Below are 19826 nucleotides of genomic sequence, written 5' to 3'. Positions count from 1 at the left end.
ATTTAATAACTGCGTTATCAGACTATTGTGCTCCTCCCCCCTCCCCCCCCCCCCCCCCCCCAGCTCCCTAAGACATCAGCTCTTTTGCCTAGTGCCAGAGTCGTAGTTTGGTGATATATTGCGTCCTTTTCCCTAGTTTTCTATCCCTATTCTCCTTTGTCTATCTAATGTCATGGTCTTTCCTGGGCTGCACTTCCGATATCCCCATCAGGGAGAACAAGAGCACGAGCTATCAGGGAGCCAGACCCCTGCCACAGGCTATGATATGAACTGGTATGAGCAAATTGACACACTTCTAAATGCAACTGATGGAAGTATGGCCCGGATTAAGGTAAGGAGGTGCCCACATCCCCACGGCTTTTTTTGAGGGTGGGGTGAATTAAGGAACATTTAGATCTTATTGGCCTGAGGAAGTTTCCTTTGTAGCAGAGGCTGTATTCCTTTGGAGTCTCCACTACAGGTAAATATTGCCCCTTTCTACTCCCAATCTTTTGTTTTCAAGACCTACTTTCTTACAGTGTCTGTACTATCTACTATTCCTTCCCAGTACCCATTATTTCCTTTCTAGAACTCTGTTACCCACTTAGATAGATTCTGCCTTTCTTGTTCCTTCCTTATACCTTCAGCAGACAACCTGGCGGGAACCTGTATTTCCTCTCACCACTTGCCTTTCAAGGCAGGAGCCCAAGTACAACAGCCTTGGGCTTTAAAGACTTCCACCACCCCAGAGAGACAGAGATGGACTGAAGCCTATAGTTCCTCTTCTCTCTGGGATGAAATTACTGTTCTCAAGTCGCAGATTCAGTCTCAGGCTCAGGTGAGCCTTGATAGCCTAGGTTTGCGTGAGATGAAAATACTAGGAGTTGGGAAAGCCTCTTACATAATAGCTCTTTTTTTTTTTTTTTTAAATGCTTGAGTAGGTGACTGAGACACTACAGCACACTGTGCAGGGCCTCCTGGAAGAACGAGAGCTGCTGATGTGCAAGATCAGTGCCCTGGAAGGTATCAGATGTTTGTATTTTGGTGATGGATGAACCCAAAGCCTTATGTATACTAAGCAAGTGCTCTACACCTCTATCCCCTTGCACAGTTCTGTATGTTGGTGCACAATTTTGCTGCCTACCTGTTATGTGTATATCTTAATTTGCAAGTAGTGTTGAGGTTTATGTGTGAAGCTCTCAGTAAGGTTAAGACCTTCAACTTGTTCCACAACAGCATCACTAAAATTGCTGCAGGAGGCCCCAGAAGGGCAAGCCCTTTTTCTGGAACAAGGCCTGGAGCTGAAAAGGGAACTTCAGGGCCTTAGGAGCCAGGTGCTGGAGTTAGCCCATGCTCAAATGAAAACAAGACCAAGAACAGGAAAGCACAGTACTACTAATAGCTTTCAAGAGGAGCTGCAGACTGAGTGAGTGAAAGGCAAGATTTAACCTTCTTGGGTTGGTTTGCTTGTGTGTGTTTTTTGTTTTTTGCTTTTGGTCTTCCCTTCCCTTCCCTTCCCTCCCTTCCCTTCCCTTCCCCTACCTCTCTCTCTCCTTCCTTTTTTTGTGTGTGCTCATTCTGGGGATTGAACTCAGGGCCTGGGTGGTACTGTTTCTGAGTTTTTTTGCTTAAGGCTAATACCCTACCACTGGAGCCACAGCTCTAGTTTGTGTGTGTGTGTGTGTGTGTGTGTGTGTGTGTGTGTGCTTAATTTTTTTTGTGCTTAATTGGATATGAGTCTCACATACTTTCCTCCCTGGGCCAGATTCAAACCATAATCCTTAGATCTCAGCCTCTTGAGTCACTAGGATTATAGGTGTGAGTTACCAGCACCTGGCTTCCTTTTCTTTTTTGATACTGGGGATGGAACCCAGGGTATTGTACTATCCCAACCAAAGACTTCGCCGCCTTTTTTTTTTTTTTTTTTTTTTGGGTCTGGTCGTGGGGCCTGAACTCTGGGCCTGGGCGCTGTCTCTCAGCTCAAGGCTAGCGCTCTACCACTTGAGCCACAGTGCCACTTCCCGCTTTTTTCTTATGTGGTGCTGAGGAATTGAACCCAGGGCCTTAGGCATGCAAGGCAAGCGCTCTACCACTGAGCCACCTTCCCAGCCCCAGACTTCACCTTCTTGAGGCCTCTGAACTCTGGATATTCTGGTAGGCAGATGGCTTCCTCACTTTGACTTTGTTATATGACTCTAGAATGACACAGTTGTTATTCCTGTAGGCCACAACTTTTGTGGGAACAGTCAGAGATTTTGTGGGAGGAACTGAAGTTGCTACGGGACCAGTTGTGTAAGTACAAGATTGATAGCATATTTCCTTGTCTTCTTTTTTGGAATACAGGTCTCCCTGTTTGAGCTATGGAGAACTCTAGCAAAGTCTTGTTTATTTATTTGTTGGATTGAACCCATGACCTTGTACATGCTAGGCTCATATTGTACTGTTGGGTTATACCTCTAGCCCTTGGAAGTGTTCTGTCTTGCTCTTCGCTTCTCGCAGTGTGAGTTTAGTCTTTCCAATCAGCTTGGAAGCTTTCCAAAAGCTGTCCAGAACACTCTTGTGTCAGTTTTCAGTACCAGGCTAGTCGCAAGGCAATGAAGAAAGATAGAAGTTGTAGAACAGCCACTCTCATTCTCTGTTATTTGCAGGCCAGCACCAGGAGCTGCTGCGGGAACATATGGCTGCAGGGCACCAGGTTGAGACCAGCAGATGGAAGGTAGTACCAGGATTAGACCTATCTCCAATTATTTCTTCATGGAAGCCCTGTTATTCCTCTGTTGTCTGTATAGGCCCACAAACCATTGCTCAGCTCCATCTTACTCCTGTCTTCCCTGTGCTGATTATATCTCTCTCTAAACCTCTTCTTCACAAACTAGGGGATATGACTGAAATTGTATTTTTTTTTTTTTTTTGGTCTAGTCGTGAGGCCTCAACTCTGGGCCTGGGCCCTGTCCCTCAGCTCTTCAGCTCAAGGCTAGCACTCTACCACTTGAGCCACAGCGCTACTTCCAGCTTTTTTCTTTTTGCTTATGTGGTTCTGAGGAATGGAACCCAGGGCCTCAGGCATGCAAGGCAAGCACTCTACCACTGAGCCACCTTCCCAGTCCATAAAGTTAGTTTTTTTTTTTTAAATGCCAATTGTGGGGCCTGAACTCTGGGCCTGGGCACTGTCCCCCAGCTCTTCAGCTGTAGACCAGCGCTCTACCACTTGAGCCTCAGCCCCACTTCTGCCTTTTTCTGGTTATATGGTGCTGAGGAATCGAACCTAGGGCCTCATGCATGCAAGGCAAGCACTCTACCACTGAGCCACCTTCCCAGCTCAAGACTGAAATTGTAGAGTGCTTGCCTAGCATGCACAAGGTCCTGAATTCAATCCTCAATAGCTCCCTGTCCTCCCCCACCCTCCCCTCCAAAAAAAAAAAAAAGACTTCAAAACTCTTCTTCCCAATTCCTGTGTTCTAGGCCATGAAAAAACATCCTAGTGCCAGGCGCCGGTGGCTCATGCCTATAATCCTAGCTACTCAGGAGGCTGAGATCTGAGGATCACGGTTCAAAGCCAGCCCGGGCAGGAAAGTCCATGAGACTCTTATCTCCAATAAAACCACTAGAAAACCAGAAGTGGCGCTATGGCTCAAGGGGTACAGTGCTCGCCTTGAGCTGAAGAGCGCAGCGACAGCGCCCAAGCCCAGCCCAGAGTTCAAGCCCCACAACCGACCAAAAAAAAAAAAGAAAAACCATCCTAGTTGATAGGAGGGTTCTAATAGAAGTATGCTTAGGTGGGGAGGGGTTTTCCTTTTGAAGAGGGAGAGGTTTGGCCTACCTGGGCTCATGGTCTGGAAGATGTTGGAGAAGCTGCAAAGTGGCCAAGAAGGCAAAGGTCACACTCTGTAGGCTACCTGGACAGAGGCTCAGGATACCCAGCAGGAACACAGCCTCCTCAGGTCAGAATGTGTGGGTACTGTGGCAGTAGAGGGAATTGGCTCATGAAGTCCACCTATCCTAACTTTGGCTAGGGGCAGTAGGGGCAATCTGAGTTTCTGTGTTGCAGCCCATAAGCTAGCCAGCATTGGGCAGTCTTTACCTGACACTCAATCACTGAGATATTTTTATATGTTTAGACGATAAGGAGAGGAAGAAAATTGTGTGCTTGAGACCATCACTACCATCTCTGACTCTGATTCTGTTCTTTCTAGGACCTCTGTTTATGTCTTCCAATCTAAGCTGCTACCACCTTCACTATGTCAGTCTTCCAGACAGAATCAGTAGTTAGGAACTACTACTTTTTTGTTGTTGTTGGTCATGGGGCTTGAACTCTGGGCCTGGGAGCTGACCCTGAGCTCTTCAGCTCAAGGCTAGCGCTCTACACTTAAGCCACAGCACCACTTCCGGTATTCTAGTAGTTTATTGGAGATAAGAGTGCCAAAAACTTTCCTGCCTGAACTGGCTTTGAACCATGATCCTCAGATCTCAGCCTCCTGAGTAGATAGGATTACAGGTGTGAGCTACCAGTGCCCAGCTAAGGGAACTACTTTTTAGGAAACAAAACAGGAAACTATATGGGGTTGAGAGTAGGAATCTCAGGTCTGTGGGAGGCTGACTCTGAATGATGCCTGAATGCCAGCCACCTAATTATTTAGCATGAGTACAATGGAATTTCTCTGCCTTTTTGTGAATTCACCTATTTCTCTTGCTACTTATGCCAAACTGGTGTGTCCCTACAGACAGGTTAGGGTCTAGTTCGCTGCATATCACAGTGATTGCTGATGTTTTGTTTTTCTCTTTCCTTTTTTTTTTTTCCTTTTAGATCTCCAAAACAGCACCTTTTCTAACCTGCGGCTCAGCAGCTTTCAGGTACATGCCTAGAATTTTGAGTAAGAGGACTTACTCCTTCAGGACTCCCAAGATGCTCCTGAGCGACTGTAAGGACTTGTAAGAATAGTGGGATGAAGCTTTCTTTCCCTCCTCTTCACTCCCCTCAGAGACTTGTCTGGGCAGCCTTCTCATCCCCTCTGGATATTCCCTTTTCCCTGAGACTTCTCATTGCCCACCTATTCCTGCCTACCTCCTTTACTGCAGTAAAGTGGCTTATCTCTCCATGATGTGTTTTCTGTGAATCTGTACCCACATGGGGTAGTCTTGGGTATATCTTCTTCCTGTTATTTGACTATTTCTTGTGATCTCTACCTCCGAAATCTGAGTCCATAGACATTTAGAACTCTACTTCCTGAGTATAAGCTCAAGTGAACTTGAGAGAGATAGAAGCTCTCATTCTGGTGAGCATAATGAGCTGGAATCCTGCACTGAGGCAATAGTGCTGTGGGGATATAGAAGACAGATATTCTGGAGGGCCCTGGACCTAGGTATCTCTGGTTTCTATTGCTTGAGGCTCATCCAGCCTCTTCTTAGCAATCCAGCCTATATTTCTATAGAAGCTTCATTCCTGGTTTCAGTTTCTTTGACTCTTTTTTTTTTTGTGTGTGTGGGGGGGGGTCCGGTCGTGGTGCCTGAACTCTGGGCCTGGGCACTGTCCCTCAGCTCTTCAGCTCAAGGCTAGCGCTCTACCACTTGAGCCACTGTGCCACTTCTAGCTTTTTTCTTTTTGCTTATGTGATGCTGAAGAATCGAACCCAGGGCCTCAGGCATGCAAGGCAAGCTCTCTACCACTGAGCCACCTTCCCAGCCCCTTCTTTGACTCTTAATGAGGCAGTATTCAGAATTTTCTGATGTAAGAAAAAAAGATTTTATTTTTTTGTGCTCCTAATAGACCTTGAACTCAGGGCCTGAGTGGTGTCTTTTAGCTTTTTTTTTTTTTTTGCAACAAGGCTGGTGCTCTACCACTTGAACCATACCTTCACTTCTAGATTTTTGTTGGTTTAATGGAAATAAGACTCTCGCAGATCTTTCTGCCCAAACTAGCTTTAAATTGTGATCTTAAGATCCCAGCCTTCTGAGTAGGTAGGTTTGCAGGTGTGAGCTACTGGTACCAAGCTTCTATGCTTAGTAGGATTGATATATTCTGATACTTTTCTCTTTCTCTCAGTCTCTTTTTACCATTTTTTTTCTTTCAGTGCTTGAATTGATCCTGGAGTCTCACACATGCTAGGCAAATTTTATTTTACTAAGTTATGCCCCCAACTCATTTTTGTTATATTTCATTAAAAAATGCCTTGTGGTGAATGATTATGGTCCTTCGGCCATGTAGTTGCTCTCTGGAAAGTATCTTTAGATAAAAGCATTACTTTACCTGTGCTTTGTGTTCTAGACTGTACAATTCAAAATTTCCTAAGAACCAGTAGCAACTCACTGAGGCCTCACTAGGCTTCTTTCACTGGGAAACATTGGTAAAAGATAATGCCAGGCTGGGAGGAAGGTGGCTCAGTGGTAGAGCACATACCTTGCATGCATGAGGCCCTGGGTTTGATTCCACAGCACCACATAAGCAAAAAGAAAAAAGCTAGAAGTGGGGCTGGGAAGGTGGCTCAGTGGTAGAGCGCTTGCCTTGCATGCATGAGGCCCTGGGTTCGATTCCTTAGCACCACATAAGCAAAAAGAAAAAAGCCGGAAGTGGCACTGTGGCTCAAGTGGTACAGCGCTAGCCTTGAGCTGAAGAGCTGAGGGACAGAGCCTAGGCCCAGAGTTCAGGCCCCACAACTGGATCAAAAAAAAAAGAAAAGAAAAAAGCTGGAAGTGGCGCTGTGGCTGAAGTGGTAGAGCACTAGCCTTGAGCTGAAGAGCTGAGGGACAGTGCCCAGGCCCAGAGTTCAGGCCCCATGACTGGACCCCCCCAAAAAAAAAGAAAAAGAGAAAAGCTGGAAGTGGCGCTGTGGTTCAAGTGATAGAGTGCTAGCCTTGAGCTGAAGAGCTGAGGGACAGTGCCCAGGCCGAGAGTTCAGGCCCCACGACCGGAACCCCCCCCCCCCCCAAAAAAAAAAGATAATGCCATTCACCCACTAAACAAGATGTCCGTTAAGAGGAATCTTGCTATGTTTTCTCCCTCAACTAGGGTGGGGCCAGGGGCTTATGGGAAGGGTCCAACCTGCATCTTGGTCAACCTAGCTAGAAGAGACAGTAAGGCTGGGTGCTGTAATCCTGTAATCCTACCTACTTAGGAGGCTGAGATCTGAGGATCTAGGTTTGAAGCCAGCCTGGGCAGGAAAATCCACAGGACTTTATTTCCACTTAATCATCAAAAAAGCCAGAAGTGGAATTATGGTTCAAGTGGTAGAGTGCTAGCCTTAAGACATAAAGCTCAGGGATAGTGCCCAGGCCCTGAGTTCAAGCCACAGGACCAGAACACACACACACACACACACACACACATACACACACACACACACACACACACACACACACACACACACACACACACACACACACACACACACGGTGCTATAATCCTGTAATCCTACCTACTCAGGAGGTTGAGATCTGAGGATCTAGGTTTGAAGCCCTGAGTTCAAGTCACAGGACCAGAACACACAAACACACACACACACACACACACACACACACACACACACACACACACACACACACACTCTCTGGGTGCTGTAATCCTGTAATCCTGTAATCCTACCTACTCAGGAGGCTGAGATCTGAAGATCTAGGTTTGAAGCCAGCCTGGGCAGGAAAATCCACAGGACTTTATCTCCACTTAATCATCAAAAAAGCCAGAAGTGGAATTATGGTTCAAGTGGTAGAGTGCTAGCCTTAAGACAAAAAGCTCAGGGATAGTGCCCAGGCCCTGAGTTCAAGCCACAGGACCAGAACACACACACACACACACACACACACACACACACATACACACACACACACACACACACGAAGAGATAATAAGTAATCTGAAATAAAAATAATAAAAGGCTGAGGTAGCTGGGCACCAGTGGCTCATGCCTGTAATCCTAGCTACTCAGGAAGCTGAGATCTGAGGATCGCGGTTCAAAGCCAGCCCGGGCAGGAAAGTCTGTGAGACTCTTATCTCCAATAAACCACCAGAAAACCGGAAGTGGCGCTGTAGCTCAAGTGGTAGAGCACTAGCCTTGAGCTGTAGCGCTAAGGGACAGCAGTCAGGCCCAGAGTTCAAGCCCCACAACCGACAAAAAAAAAAAAAAAAGGCTGAGGTGATAGGATTTAGACACCTGAATAGCTACAGCCAAGTTCTCCTCAGCTTTCCTGAGCTTTGGAGAATTGCTGAGAGTAGTGATAAAGATCAGATCTGGGCCGGGCACCGGTGGCTCATGACTGTAATCCTAGCTACTCAGGAGGCTGAGATCTGAGGTTCATGGTTCAAAGCCAGACTGGGCAAGAAAGGCTGTGAGACTCTTATCTCCAATTAACCACCAGAAAACTTGAAGTGGCACTGTGGCTCAAGTGGTAGAGTGCTTGCCTTGAGCTGAAGAGCTCAGGGACAGCACCCAGGCCCAGAGTTCAAGCCCCACGAATGACCCCTCCCCGCCCCCCCCCCAAGAAAAAGGGTATGGTCTGTGTGATGTACATCCAACAGACAGTGTAAAACAAACATCCAACAAACAGTCTAAAACAAAATAACTTCCTCTCAAATTTAACTTTTCTCCTGAAGCAAGTACAAGGAACCTTTGTTGTTTACATCTTTCACTAGGCAAGTGATTCATCTGGCATGGTAGCATTATTTGTCTTTGATTGCTACCAGTACTTCACTAGTTTATCACCTACTTTTCATCAAGCTCTGTGGGAGACAGGCTTGCAGGGTGCCAGACCTTTCACAATAATACTGAACAGCAGTGTGGAACAGTGTATATGGTCTGTCACCAGGTGGCAGCACATGATTTGTTGCCAGAAGAATAATACTGAAAAGTTTTGGGCCAGAGGATCTGGGCTGGTGTGATTGCTTTTTCCCTTTAGAAATTCTATGAGCTAAAACTAATCTACCTAGAACAGAGCTCTGTTTAGATTAGATTATACTCATATTCACAGGTAATTTTCAGCATGAAAACAAAAGACAAATTCAGCATTTAAGCCAAGTCACCATTCAGCCTCTTCTCTCTCCAATCTATTTTTTTTTTTTTAACTATAAACCTTTAACCTTAATTACTTTCAGAAACACCTGTACTCCAATTACTATTATTATTATTTTAGGTGCTAGGGATCAAATCAGAGGCCCTACACGTAGCAGATGCTCTACCACTGGGCTATCTCAACTTTTTTTTTTGGCCATGGGACATGAACTCACAATCTGGGCATTGTCCCTGAGCCTTCTTGTGCTCAAGACTGGGGCCACTTCCAGTTTTTGAGTGGTTAATTGGAGATGAGAATCTTACAGGAACTTTTCTCCCCAGACTGGCTTCAAATCAGGATCCTCAGATCCCAGCCTCTTGAGTAGCAAGGATTACAGGTATGAGCCACCAGTGCTGGCTGTTATCTATAATTTATTTTTTGTGTGCCAGTCATGGGCCTTGAACTCAACCAAGACTTACACAAGTCTAGAGCTCTACCATTTGAGGCACAACTTCACTTACAACATTTTGGCGATTAAGTGGAATTAAGTGTGTTACAGTCTTTCCTGCCTGAGTTGGCTTAGAACTGTGATCCTGTCTTACACACCTGTCAAGAGCTCCCTCTTCCAAAAGAAGTCTTAAAAAAATTTTTTTTTTTTGTCGGTCCTGGGGCTTGAACTCTGGGCCTTAGTGCTGTCTCTTAGCTCTTTAGCTCAAGACTAGCACTCTACCACTTGAGCCACAGCACCACTTCTGGCTTTCTGGTGGTTCATTGGAGATCAGTCTCACAGACTTTCCTGCCCCGGCTGGCTTTGAACCCTGATCCTCAGATCTCAGCCTCCTGAGTAGCTAGGATTACAAGGTGTGAACCATGAGCCCCCAGCTAAAGGTAGCCTCTTATCTCAGGGGTTGGCAGCACAATAGGTCTTAGATCCACTGAGTCTCATCTCAGTTTGATCAGGTCTAAGTTTTTTTTTTTCTTTTTTTGTCAGTTCTGGGGCTCGAACTCTGGGCCTGGGCGCTGTCCTTGAGCTCCTCAGCTCAAGGCTAGTGCTCTACCACTTGGGCTACAGCCCCACTTCTGGTTTTCTGGTAGCTAATTGGAAATAGAGTCTCAATTGTCGGGCTCTGGTGGCTCACGCCTGTAATCCTAGCTACTGAGAAGGCTGAGATCTGAGATCACAGTTCAAAACCAGAGCAGGCAGGAAAGTCCGAGACACTCATCTCCAATAAACCCCTCAGAAAACAGGAAATGGCGCTTGGCTCAGGTGGTAGAGCGCTAGCCTTGAGCTGAAGAGCTAAGGGTCAGTGCCCAGTCCCAGAGTCCAAGCCCCACGACTGACCAGAAAAAAAGGGGGGGGGGGGAAGAGTCTGAAGGACTTTCCTGCTCGGGCTGGCTTTGAACCGCGATTCTCAGATCTCAGCCCCTTGAGTAGTTAGGATTACAGACAGCAATCCTTAGAATTTAGCCTCCAGAGTAGTAAGGATTCGGAAGTGAGCAGAATCCAATCTCTTTTTTTTTTTTTTTTGTGGTCGTGGGGCTTGAACTCTGGGCCTGGGCGCTGTCCCTCAGCTCTTCAGCTCAAGGCGAGCGCTCTACCACTTGAGCTACAGCGCCACTTCCGGTTTTCTGGTGGTTTATTGGAGATAGGAGTCTCAGGGTCTCTCCTGCCCGGGCTGGCTTTGAACCGCGATCCTCAGATCTCAGCCTCCTGAGTAGCTAGGATTACAGGCGTGAGCCACCAGCGCCCGGCTCAGAATCCAATCTCTTAGAGTGAATTGTCCCAATGTTTTCCTTAGCATGTTGTTTGATTTTATTTACCCTTCTTACTATCTCAAGTCGCTAATTATTATAGATTACATTTTTTCCTCTCACTGTACTATGATCCTTCAAGACACATTTATAGGGCTTTTCCTACCTCAGCTGTACTTTGACTAACCTAAAGGCTGCTCCAGTGTAGTCCAGTGCTATTGTCCTTATCAATTACCACTTCTGCCTCTGACATTTTGCATAGCCCATCGTGAATTAACTGTGTGGCTCTTCTACTCTTCAGGCTTGGGTTTTCCCCAGGTGTATTCTTTGCTCTATAGTTCCGCTTTTCCAACACACTGCTTCTTCTGTTTTTGCCCCTACTTCTTTCCTATTGGTTTCCTTCGTCCTCCAAGAGTTGGCGCCTAGGGCCGTTGATTGGCTTCTGTGCACGCCCATTGCGCCCACCCTCATACCACGTGTCCTTCATAACTCTAATTGGACAGTTCCATTCGCTCATTTATCAACAAGTGACGATTGATTGGCTGCTCCTTAGGTAGGGCAACGGAGGGGGCGTGGCCTACGGTAGCCCCTCCTCCGAGCCCCAGGCGTTTCAGTCGCTCGCGACCGGCAGGCAGTCCAGCAGAGTTCGCCGCTGCCTCCTAGGTCTCGCAGGTCTGCTCCTCCTCTCCTGACCCCGCCAAATTGGCGGGGGGGCGCGGAGAACAGCCCGACTACAGGGCCATGGCCGTAGCCTCCTCGTCCTCTGCCGCCGGTAGCTCCGCGGAATCGCCGGTTTCAGCGAGAGAGACCCCCACCGCCTCTGCAGGCTAACAAGCAGCTGCGGCCACCAAGCTGCCAAGGCTACTATGCTTCCTCTGGGCCACCACCTTCCCTTTGGCCCGCTCAGGCACCTCTTCGGCTGCTCGTTCCCGCCTCAGGTAACATCAGAGAGCGCGTGGGGTACGAACTGGGGCATCCCGTCCCGCGAGTAGCAGCTCCGCCTCCCTGGTCCCGGAACCTTGGCACTTGGGTCGCTTAGCACTGGACAGGACCCGGTGGCTTCCCTCAGGTCCTTCCCGCAGCGGCAGGAACATTACCTCTCTCTCCCACTTTTCCATTCTCATTTTCTTCAGGGTACCAGGATAGGCTCCCGCCTTCTCTCGGAGGCGGGGAACCCTTTAGAAGTTACCCTGGACAGGGACCTTCCTCATTTTCAAGATTCTGCAATACTCCGTGCCCTCAGAAAACTCCTGTTTCACAGACCTCCAGCTAGCTGCCTCCTCCCCCCGCCGAGCGCCTCCTTGGGCCTCTGTACCCGGTCCTGCCTCGGAGCTCTAAACTCTTTCACTTATTTCCATCAAACATGCTTGTCACTCCGGACACCCACTTCTGCCCTCAGAAGAGACTTCCCTCTTCTCTTTTCCCTCCTTGGTCTTTCCCCTTCGTTTAAGACTCTGGACTCAATCACTGTTTAGATTTAGCCAGAAATGAAACCCAGGTTTGTCTAATTTTAAAACCTTTCAATATATATTGCTGAGAATAACTTGCCAAGGAATTTGGACTTTATTCTGTAGGCACGGGGAGCCTTGCAGTTTGTATGCAGTCTGATATGATTGAATTATCTCTAGTGAAAACCTGGATATAGTATTGAAAATGAAGACTGAACGCCTGAATGCCTGAAGGCCTAGGAGAAACTAGTATACTAATTTGCATGAGAGTGAACCAGGATGGCATGAAATTCCAAGACGTTTCCCCCCTCCCACCCCTCTCCCACGAGGTTTTGAAATAAGGTTGAGAATTTTTTTGAAGGATTTCTGGCTTATGCTACAAATGATGGTAGAGAATGTAATTTTGGGAGATGGCAATGAATTTGAACAAATTCATTTTGAGATTTTTTTTTCAGCTATGACTAGAAATGTAGATCTGAAAATCTGAAAAAATAGTTTAGAACTGAATACATAAAGAGGGTGTATGAATACACAAGAGAGGGTATATGGGGCAACAATCTGAGACCTTAGTACGGGATGTAATACTGAAAGAAGAGAAGAAAAAGGGCTGTGGACCTGAAAAAGCATCATTGCTGAAAGATCACAGACACTGAAAAAGAGAAGTTAAAGGAGTGGGACAAGAACTAGAAAGAACCGAACTCTAGTGGTTCATGCTTGTAATCCTAGCTATTCAGGAGTCTGAGATCTGAGGCTTGCTGTTCAAAGCCAGCCCCCACAGGAAAGTCTGTGAGATACATCCCATTAACAACCAGAAAAGCTAGAAGGCAACTGTGGCTCTTGTAGTAGTGTGACAACCTTTAGTGAAAAAGCTGGGGGACAATGCCCAGACTGCTGGTCGTCCATGCTACATGAACTCTTGCTATTCTAGAAATTGAGACCTAGAACATCCCTGTTCAAAGCCAGCCTTGGGAGAAAAGTTTGTGAGACTCCATTTCCAATTTAGTAAAAATGCTGGACTGGAGATGTGGCTCAAGTGGTAGAGCATCAAGCATGAGTAAGCAAGCCAGGCAAGAACTCTAGGCCCAGAGGTCAAGCCCTAATACTGGCATAAGAAAAGAAAAGAAAACAAACAGAAGAACTAAAAACAGTGTGGCATCATATAGAAGCCAAAAGTAGAAAGAGCTTGAAGATTCAAGGGGAATAACTCTCACCAGAGACAAGTAGAATGAGAGAAAGAAGTTAATGAATTTATTAATTAGGAAGTCACTTGTTTCCTTGAAGGCAGTTTTGATAGTGTGGTGGTAACAGTGACACAACAGTTGTCAGATCATAGATTGAAGAATAAATGGGAGGTTGGAGTAAAATTACTCTTTCAAAATAATAGTTGTCAAGGAAAATTGCTAGTTGAAACTATGGTCAATGTAGGTACCAAAAAGATGCTTTATAGATTATAATCAGTTAGAGGATTGTCAGTATTCCTCTTTTACAGTTTATAAGAATGTTAAGATTTGAACAAGGTCTGCCTAGTTCTGAAGCTTGGGTTCTTTCTACTATGGCTCACGTGTGTTTTCCTTTTTCATATGAGCAAAATAACTTGAAGTTTGGAGAAAGAGTTTATCTTGACATTTCCTTCACATCAAAACAATAAAGTTTGCCGGGCACTGGTGGCTCACGCCTGTAATCCTAGCTACTCAGGAGGCCGAGATCTGAGGATCGCGGTTCAAAGCCAGCCCGGGCAGGAGAGACTGTGAGACTCCTGTCTCCAATAAACCACCAGAAAACCGGAAGTGGCGCTGTAGCTCAAGTGGTAGAGCGCTCGCCTTGAGCTGAAGAGCTGAGGGACAGCGCCCAGGCCCAGAGTTCAAGCCCCACGACCGACAAAAAAAAAACAAAAAACAAAAAACAATAAAGTTAGCCAGGCACCGGTGGCTCACGCTTGTAATCCTAGCTACCGAGGAGGCTGAGATCTGAGGATCTTGGTTCAAAGCCAACCCAGGCAAGGAAAGTCCGTGAGACTTATCTCCAATAAACCACCAGAAAACCGGAAGTGGCACTGTGGCTCTAGCGGTAGAGCGCTTGCCTTGACCGAAGAGCTGAGGGACAGCGCCCAAGCCTAGAGTTCAAGCCCCATGACCAACAAAAAAAACAAAAAAGCAACCCCCCCCCCAAAAAAAAACCAATAAAGTCAAGATGGATATAATAGGAGGGAAAAAAAGTGATATGGCCTATTTATTTGCCTGTGTGTGTGTGTGTGTGTGTGTGTGTGTATGCTCCTATCCTGGGGCTTGAACTTGGATGTGTGTGTGTGTGTTTCTGTGTGTGTGTCTATGTGTCTGTTCCTATCCTGGGGCTTGAACTGGGATGTGTGTGTGTGTGTGTGTGTCTCTGTGTGTGTCTGCGTGTGTTTCTGTGTGTTTATGTGTATGCTCCTATCCTGGGGCTTGAACTTGGCCAAGGTTAGCACTCTACCACTTGAACCACAGCACACTTTCAGCTTTTTCTGAGCAGTTTATTGGAGGTAAGACGCTAACAGACTTTCCTTCCTGAGCTGGCTTCAAACTGCAATCCTTAGACCTCAGCCTCTTGAGTAGGTATGATTATAGGCATGAGCCACCAGTGGCTGGCTTGCCTTACTTTTTTGAAATAACAACTATCTGTGAAGAAATCAATTATCTCTGGAGGCTGAAGGAAGTATAAATTTAAGCTTGAGTGTCATGGCCAAGAGAATCATCAGTGGAAAATTAAAGAGGAATACATATATTTTTTAAAAAAGATTATCAAGCATATTAAGAGCCTAGTTAGTTATGTTTGTGATGGGCCACCATACCATGGATTTTACATTTTCTTCACAATCTAAAAGGAAGAGTGCAAAGAAGGTGAGTAAGTTGATCCAGAAGTAGACTTTGCAAAACAGAAGGATAAAATAGAGAGCAACTTTACACTGCTGGTGACAGTGTGGGAGATAAGATTTGACTTTGCCAGTCTAGAGTGTTAGTAGCAGTAAAACCTTGACTGAGAACAAGGCTCAAGTAGTAGAACACCTGCCTAGCAAACAAAAAAACAGAAGAACCTGAATTCAACCCTGGTATTACCTCCCACCCCCCAAAAAGAGGCTGGTATATTCAGAGGTTAAGGAGATAATCAGAAATCCAGTTGGAAGATCAGGTTTTATAAAAATTGTTTAAGTAGAAAATTCAGAGTTTAATGTTTCAAGGAAAAAAAAAAGGTATAACCATCTCAGTGTTGTTGAAGGGAAATAGAATGGTAGGTTATTGAAATAGTGAGAGGTTGAATATGTCATTTGTATGGATGTCACTGTTACCCAGAGGGTACAAAGAACAACTTACCAGGAGGAACCCAGAGTTGCATTGGAGGTTCCTAGGCTCTTGGTAGTAGTAGTAGTAGTAGTAGTAGTAGTAGTAGTAGTGGTAGTAGTAGTACTAGATGGTACAAATGTTTGTGTGTGAATTAATAGTAAAATCTCAGTTGTGTGGTATATCAAAGCTATGATGTATTTTTCTCTTATCCAGATAGGTTTTTAGGAACATATATTCTCAAACACAAATCCTTTGTGATTTGGCATAGAATTGGTCTTAATTTTCTTAATTTTGTGTCAACACACACACACACACACACACACACACACACACACACACACACACACACACACACACACACGTGAGTGGGTAAGAATCTCCTACCCCAGGACCTCTAATAACATTTCTTCTATTTTCTTTTCTTTTTTCTTTTCTTCCCTCCCCCCGCTCTTTGTTGTTGTTGTTGTAGGGCTTTTACTCAGGGCCTGGGTGCTTTCCCTGAGCCTCTTTGTGCTCAAGGTTAGGGTTCTACCGCTTGAGACATAGTGCCACTTCCAGTTTTTGAGGGGTTAATTGGAGATGAGTCTCATGGGGACTTTGCTGGCTGGGATGGCTTTGAACCATGATCCTCAGATCTCAGCCTCCTGAATACCTAGGATTACAGGTATGAGCCCAGCTTATTTTTTTTTTTAGGCTTAAAAAAAGACATAATTTTGTGAGGTATTAACAATGGTTTTTTGGCCTGCTCAGTGTGGAAGTTTTGATCACGATAGAAAAAATTCATCTTCCTTAGTGGAAATGAAACTGTAATGTAGCCAGGCGCTGGTGGTTCACACCTGTAATCCTAGCTACTCAGGAAGCTGAGATCTGAGGATCATGGTTCAAAGCCAGCTCGGGCAGGAAAAGTCTATGAGACTGTTATCTCCAATAAAGTGACACTGTGGCTCAAGTGTTAGAGCACTCACCTTGAGGTGAAGAACTGAGGGACAGTGCCCAGGTGTTGAGTTCAAGCCCCACGACTGACCAAAAAAAAAAAAAAAAAAAGATGAACCTTGTGTTGAAATTTGTAAACTTGTAACAAAAGTTTTTATGGGAATATTGTCTCTTTTTTGTAGATGAAGCCCAATTATTACATCGTATTATGTTGGTGATGGACAAACAATGGTATTATACTGTCATCAATGAGAAATGAATTCATTGTGACTTCACTCCTGAGTACCCAGGAGTGACTATCTCAGAGAAAATCCTACTTGTGATAAAGTTTAAACCTTCCATTCCTGAACGTTTCAGAAAGGTAGTGTGATAAGGGGGAAAATATTAGAAATCTGAGTTGTTATAGATTCTGCTATTAACTATAATTACAGGCAAATTATGTATTCTCTGTAAGCTATAGTTTAGGATTTTGTGGATTTTTTGTTTGTTTTGTATGTTTGCTACTTCAGGGGTTTGAACTAAGGGCTTAGGCGCTGTCTCTGAGCTTTTGGGCTCAAGGCTAGGGTTCTATCACTTGAGCAAAAGCTCTACTTTCTGCCTCTCATGGCCTTTCCTGAACAGGCTAGCTTTGAACCATAATCCTCAGATCTCAGCCTCCTGAGTAGGATTACAGATGTTAGCTACCTACATCAGGTGAGACTGGGATTCCTTTTTTTTTTTTTTTTTGGAGCTTCTTTGCTCAAGGCTAGTGCTCTACCACTTGAGCCACATTTCCAATTCTAGCTTTTTTGGTAGCTAATTGGAGATGGTCTCATGGGACTTCCTGTCTGCGCTGGCTTTGAACTGTGATCATCATATCTCAGCTTCCTGAGTAGCTAGGATTAAGGTATGAGCCATAAGTGACTGACTCTCTCTCTCTCTCTCTCTCTATATATATATATATACATATATATATATATTTTTTTTTTAATTTTTTAATTTTAAATTTTTTTTTTATTTTTTGGTGGTTGTTGGTCATGGGGCTTGAGCTCAGGGCTTGGGTACTGTCCCTTAGCTTTTTTGCTGCTAGCTAGTGCTCTAACACTTTGAGCCATAGCAGCACTTAAGTTTTCTGATGGTTAATTGGAGATAACAGTGTCACTGCCTTTCCTACCCCAGCTAGCTTTGAACCATGATCCTCAGATCTGGGCTTCCTGAGTAGCTAGGGTTACAGGAGTGAGCCATTAGTATCTGGCTGACTCAAATCCTTGATCTGATGCTTTTGCTCATTAGTTGATGCTCAACTATCTGAGCCATGCCTCTAGCCTCCCTTCTTTTTTTCAGTTTAATATCTGAAGCCATTTATGGTGGTGCATGCCTATAATCCTATCATTCTGGATAGAGACTTAAGTCTGAAGGATTATTATCTCAAAAATTTTATTTGAGGGCTGGGAAGGTGGCTCAGTGGTAGAGCGCATGCCTTGCATGCCTGAGGCCCTGGGTTCGATTCCTCAGCACCACATAAGCAAAAAGAAAAAAGCCGGAAGTGGCACTGTGGCTCATGGTAGAGTGCTAGCCTTGAGCTGAAGAGCTGAGGGACAGCGCCCAGGCCCAGAGTTCAGGCCCCACAACCGGACCCAAAAATAAAAAATTAAAAAAAAAATTTTATTTGAAAAGAATACATTCATATTACAAATATTCATACTATAAATATTTATACTTTATATAAGCAGTAGAAAATTTCATTCTCATGCTTGTCCTTGATCTATCCAGTTTCATGTCCCTTCCAAACATGTGATATATATATATATATATATATATATATATATATACACACACACACACATACAAACATTTTATATATATATATATATATATTTTTTTTTTTTTTTTGTCGTGGGGCCTGAACTCTGGGCCTAGATGCTGTCCCTCAGCTCTTTAGCTCAAGGTAAGTGCTCTACCACTTGAGCCACAACGCCACTTCTGGCTTTTTCTGTTTATGTGGTGCTGAGGAATTGAACCTAGGGCCCTCATGCATGCGAGGCAAACACTCTACCACTGAGCCACCTTCCCAGCCCCATTTTTTATTTTTTGATAATGCTGAGAATTGAGCCCAGAGTCTCATAAATGGTAGACAACTGATGCTTGAGCTGCATCTACAACTCCATTTTTTACATTCTTTATATTTTCTTTAGCCAAATATTAACAAATAAGAATATGTAGTTTCATTTTTATTTTCATGAAAAATCTGTGGTCTCATACTTTTGCACTGTCCTTTCCCTAGTTTTGCCTTTTCATTTAATGTATCTTGGAGATATTTCCCAGTCAGCACATAGAGTTTCTCCCCTTTTATTTTTATTTATATTAGCTAATATAAATAAATATTAAAAATAAATATTAAAAGCTGCTAGAGCTATACCAGTTGAGCCACAACTCCACCTCTAGCTTTTTTTTTTTTGTTAATTAGATATGAGTTTCTCAGATTTTTCCTTCCCCAGGCTGGCTTGAAACCATGATCCTCAGATCTCAGATCTCAGTAGTTAGAATTAGTGTAAGCCACAGTGCCCAGCTTCTCTCTCCTTTTTAATAACACTTGCATTGTGTCCTATTGAGTGGATATGGTACAAGTTAGCTATTTTTTTGTTGTTGTTGTTGTTTTTTTGGGTCCGGTCGTGGGGCCTGAACTCTGGGCCTGGGCACTGTCCCTCAGCTCTTCAGCTCAAGGCTAGTGCTCTACCACTTGAGCCACAGCAACACTTCCGGCTTTTTTTTTTTTTTTGCTGCTTATGTGGTGCTGAGGAATCAAACCCAGGGCCTCATGCATGCAAGGCAAGTGCTCTACCACTGAGCCACCTTCCCAGCCCTTGGACAATGTCATCTGTTTGTTTTCCTTCAGTTTCTTCCTTCCATTCTGACTACAAATTATATAGATCATTTTCCGTATAGTGTATACTGAATAGCATGATTGCATTTGTTCACCATTCCTCCTTCCTTTTTCACACCTCCTTTACCTCCACTTATAAAAACAAAAACAAACAAAAAAAAAAACGGGCTGGGAAGGTGGCTCAGTGGTAGAGTACTTGTCTTGCATGCATGAGACCCTGAGTTCGATTCCTCAGCACCACATAAATAGAAAAAGCTGGAAGTGGTGCTATGGTTCAAGTGGTAGAGCACTAGCCTTGAGCTGAAGAGCCGAGGGACAGTGCCCAGGCCCAGAGTTCAAGCCCCATGATCGACAAAAAAAAAAAAAAAATCCATTGGGGCTGGGAATGTGGTTTAGTGGCAGAGTGCTTGCCTAGCATGCATGAAGCTCTAGGTTCAATTCCTCAGCACCACGTAAACAGAAAAAGCCAGAAGTGATGCTGTGGCTCAAGTGGTAGAGTGGTAGCCTTGAGCAAAAGCAGCTCAGGGACAGTGCTTAAGCCCTGAGTTCAAGCCCCTG

At 44.9% G+C, this 19826-nt stretch overlaps 2 protein-coding genes and 1 long non-coding RNA gene across 6 annotated transcripts in view; all 3 read left to right on the top strand.

Moving 5' to 3' along the window:
• LOC122108037 overlaps window positions 1-19826 on the top strand; it is a 277692-nt gene that overhangs the window by 92499 nt on the left and 165367 nt on the right. Inside the window, exon 3 of the long non-coding RNA XR_006147454.1 lies at window positions 12980-12985. This is a non-coding gene — a long non-coding RNA (uncharacterized LOC122108037). The remainder of the gene's footprint in view (window positions 1-12979; window positions 12986-19826) is intronic.
• On the top strand, window positions 107-5075 carry Ccdc163 (coiled-coil domain containing 163). 3 transcript variants are annotated; one of them, XM_042679938.1, is made up of 8 exons: window positions 107-331; window positions 430-460; window positions 627-817; window positions 921-1002; window positions 1216-1405; window positions 2204-2271; window positions 2628-2695; window positions 4784-5075. In XM_042679938.1, the coding sequence occupies exons 1-8, from the start codon at window positions 173-175 to the stop codon at window positions 4910-4912; spliced, it is 918 nt and encodes a 305-aa protein (XP_042535872.1). In that variant the 5' UTR covers window positions 107-172; the 3' UTR covers window positions 4913-5075. The 3 variants fall into 3 exon arrangements, with proteins under 3 accessions (XP_042535872.1, XP_042535863.1, XP_042535881.1); XM_042679929.1 differs by having other exon boundaries at window positions 427-460; XM_042679947.1 differs by having other exon boundaries at window positions 244-331; window positions 415-460; window positions 677-817.
• Window positions 11352-19826, top strand: part of Tesk2 (testis associated actin remodelling kinase 2) — a 119629-nt gene continuing 111154 nt past the window's right edge. Inside the window, exon 1 of one of the 2 annotated variants that reach the window (XM_042679782.1) lies at window positions 11352-11645. The gene's annotated coding sequence lies outside the window, so the exon portion shown is untranslated. The remainder of the gene's footprint in view (window positions 11646-19826) is intronic. The other variant, XM_042679776.1, reaches the window with a different exon arrangement.

Source organism: Dipodomys spectabilis, unplaced genomic scaffold (assembly GCF_019054845.1).
Source record: "Dipodomys spectabilis isolate Male_0828 unplaced genomic scaffold, ASM1905484v1 ptg000002l, whole genome shotgun sequence".
NCBI lineage: Eukaryota > Metazoa > Chordata > Mammalia > Rodentia > Heteromyidae > Dipodomys > Dipodomys spectabilis.
Note: the sequence above shows the minus strand (reverse complement) of the source record. Positions and strands in the feature narration are given on the sequence as shown.

Excerpts from the sequence above, each read along its gene's own strand:
- Ccdc163 (XM_042679929.1), top strand. The coding sequence starts at position 173 with ATGGTCTTTCCTGGGCTGCACTTCCGATATCCCCATCAGGGAGAACAA. Across the intron at positions 818-920 it reads AGATTCAGTCTCAGGCTCAG|GTGACTGAGACACTACAGCA; the intron begins GTGAGCCTTGAT and ends ATGCTTGAGTAG. Across the intron at positions 1,406-2,203 it reads CAAGAGGAGCTGCAGACTGA|GCCACAACTTTTGTGGGAAC; the intron begins GTGAGTGAAAGG and ends TTATTCCTGTAG.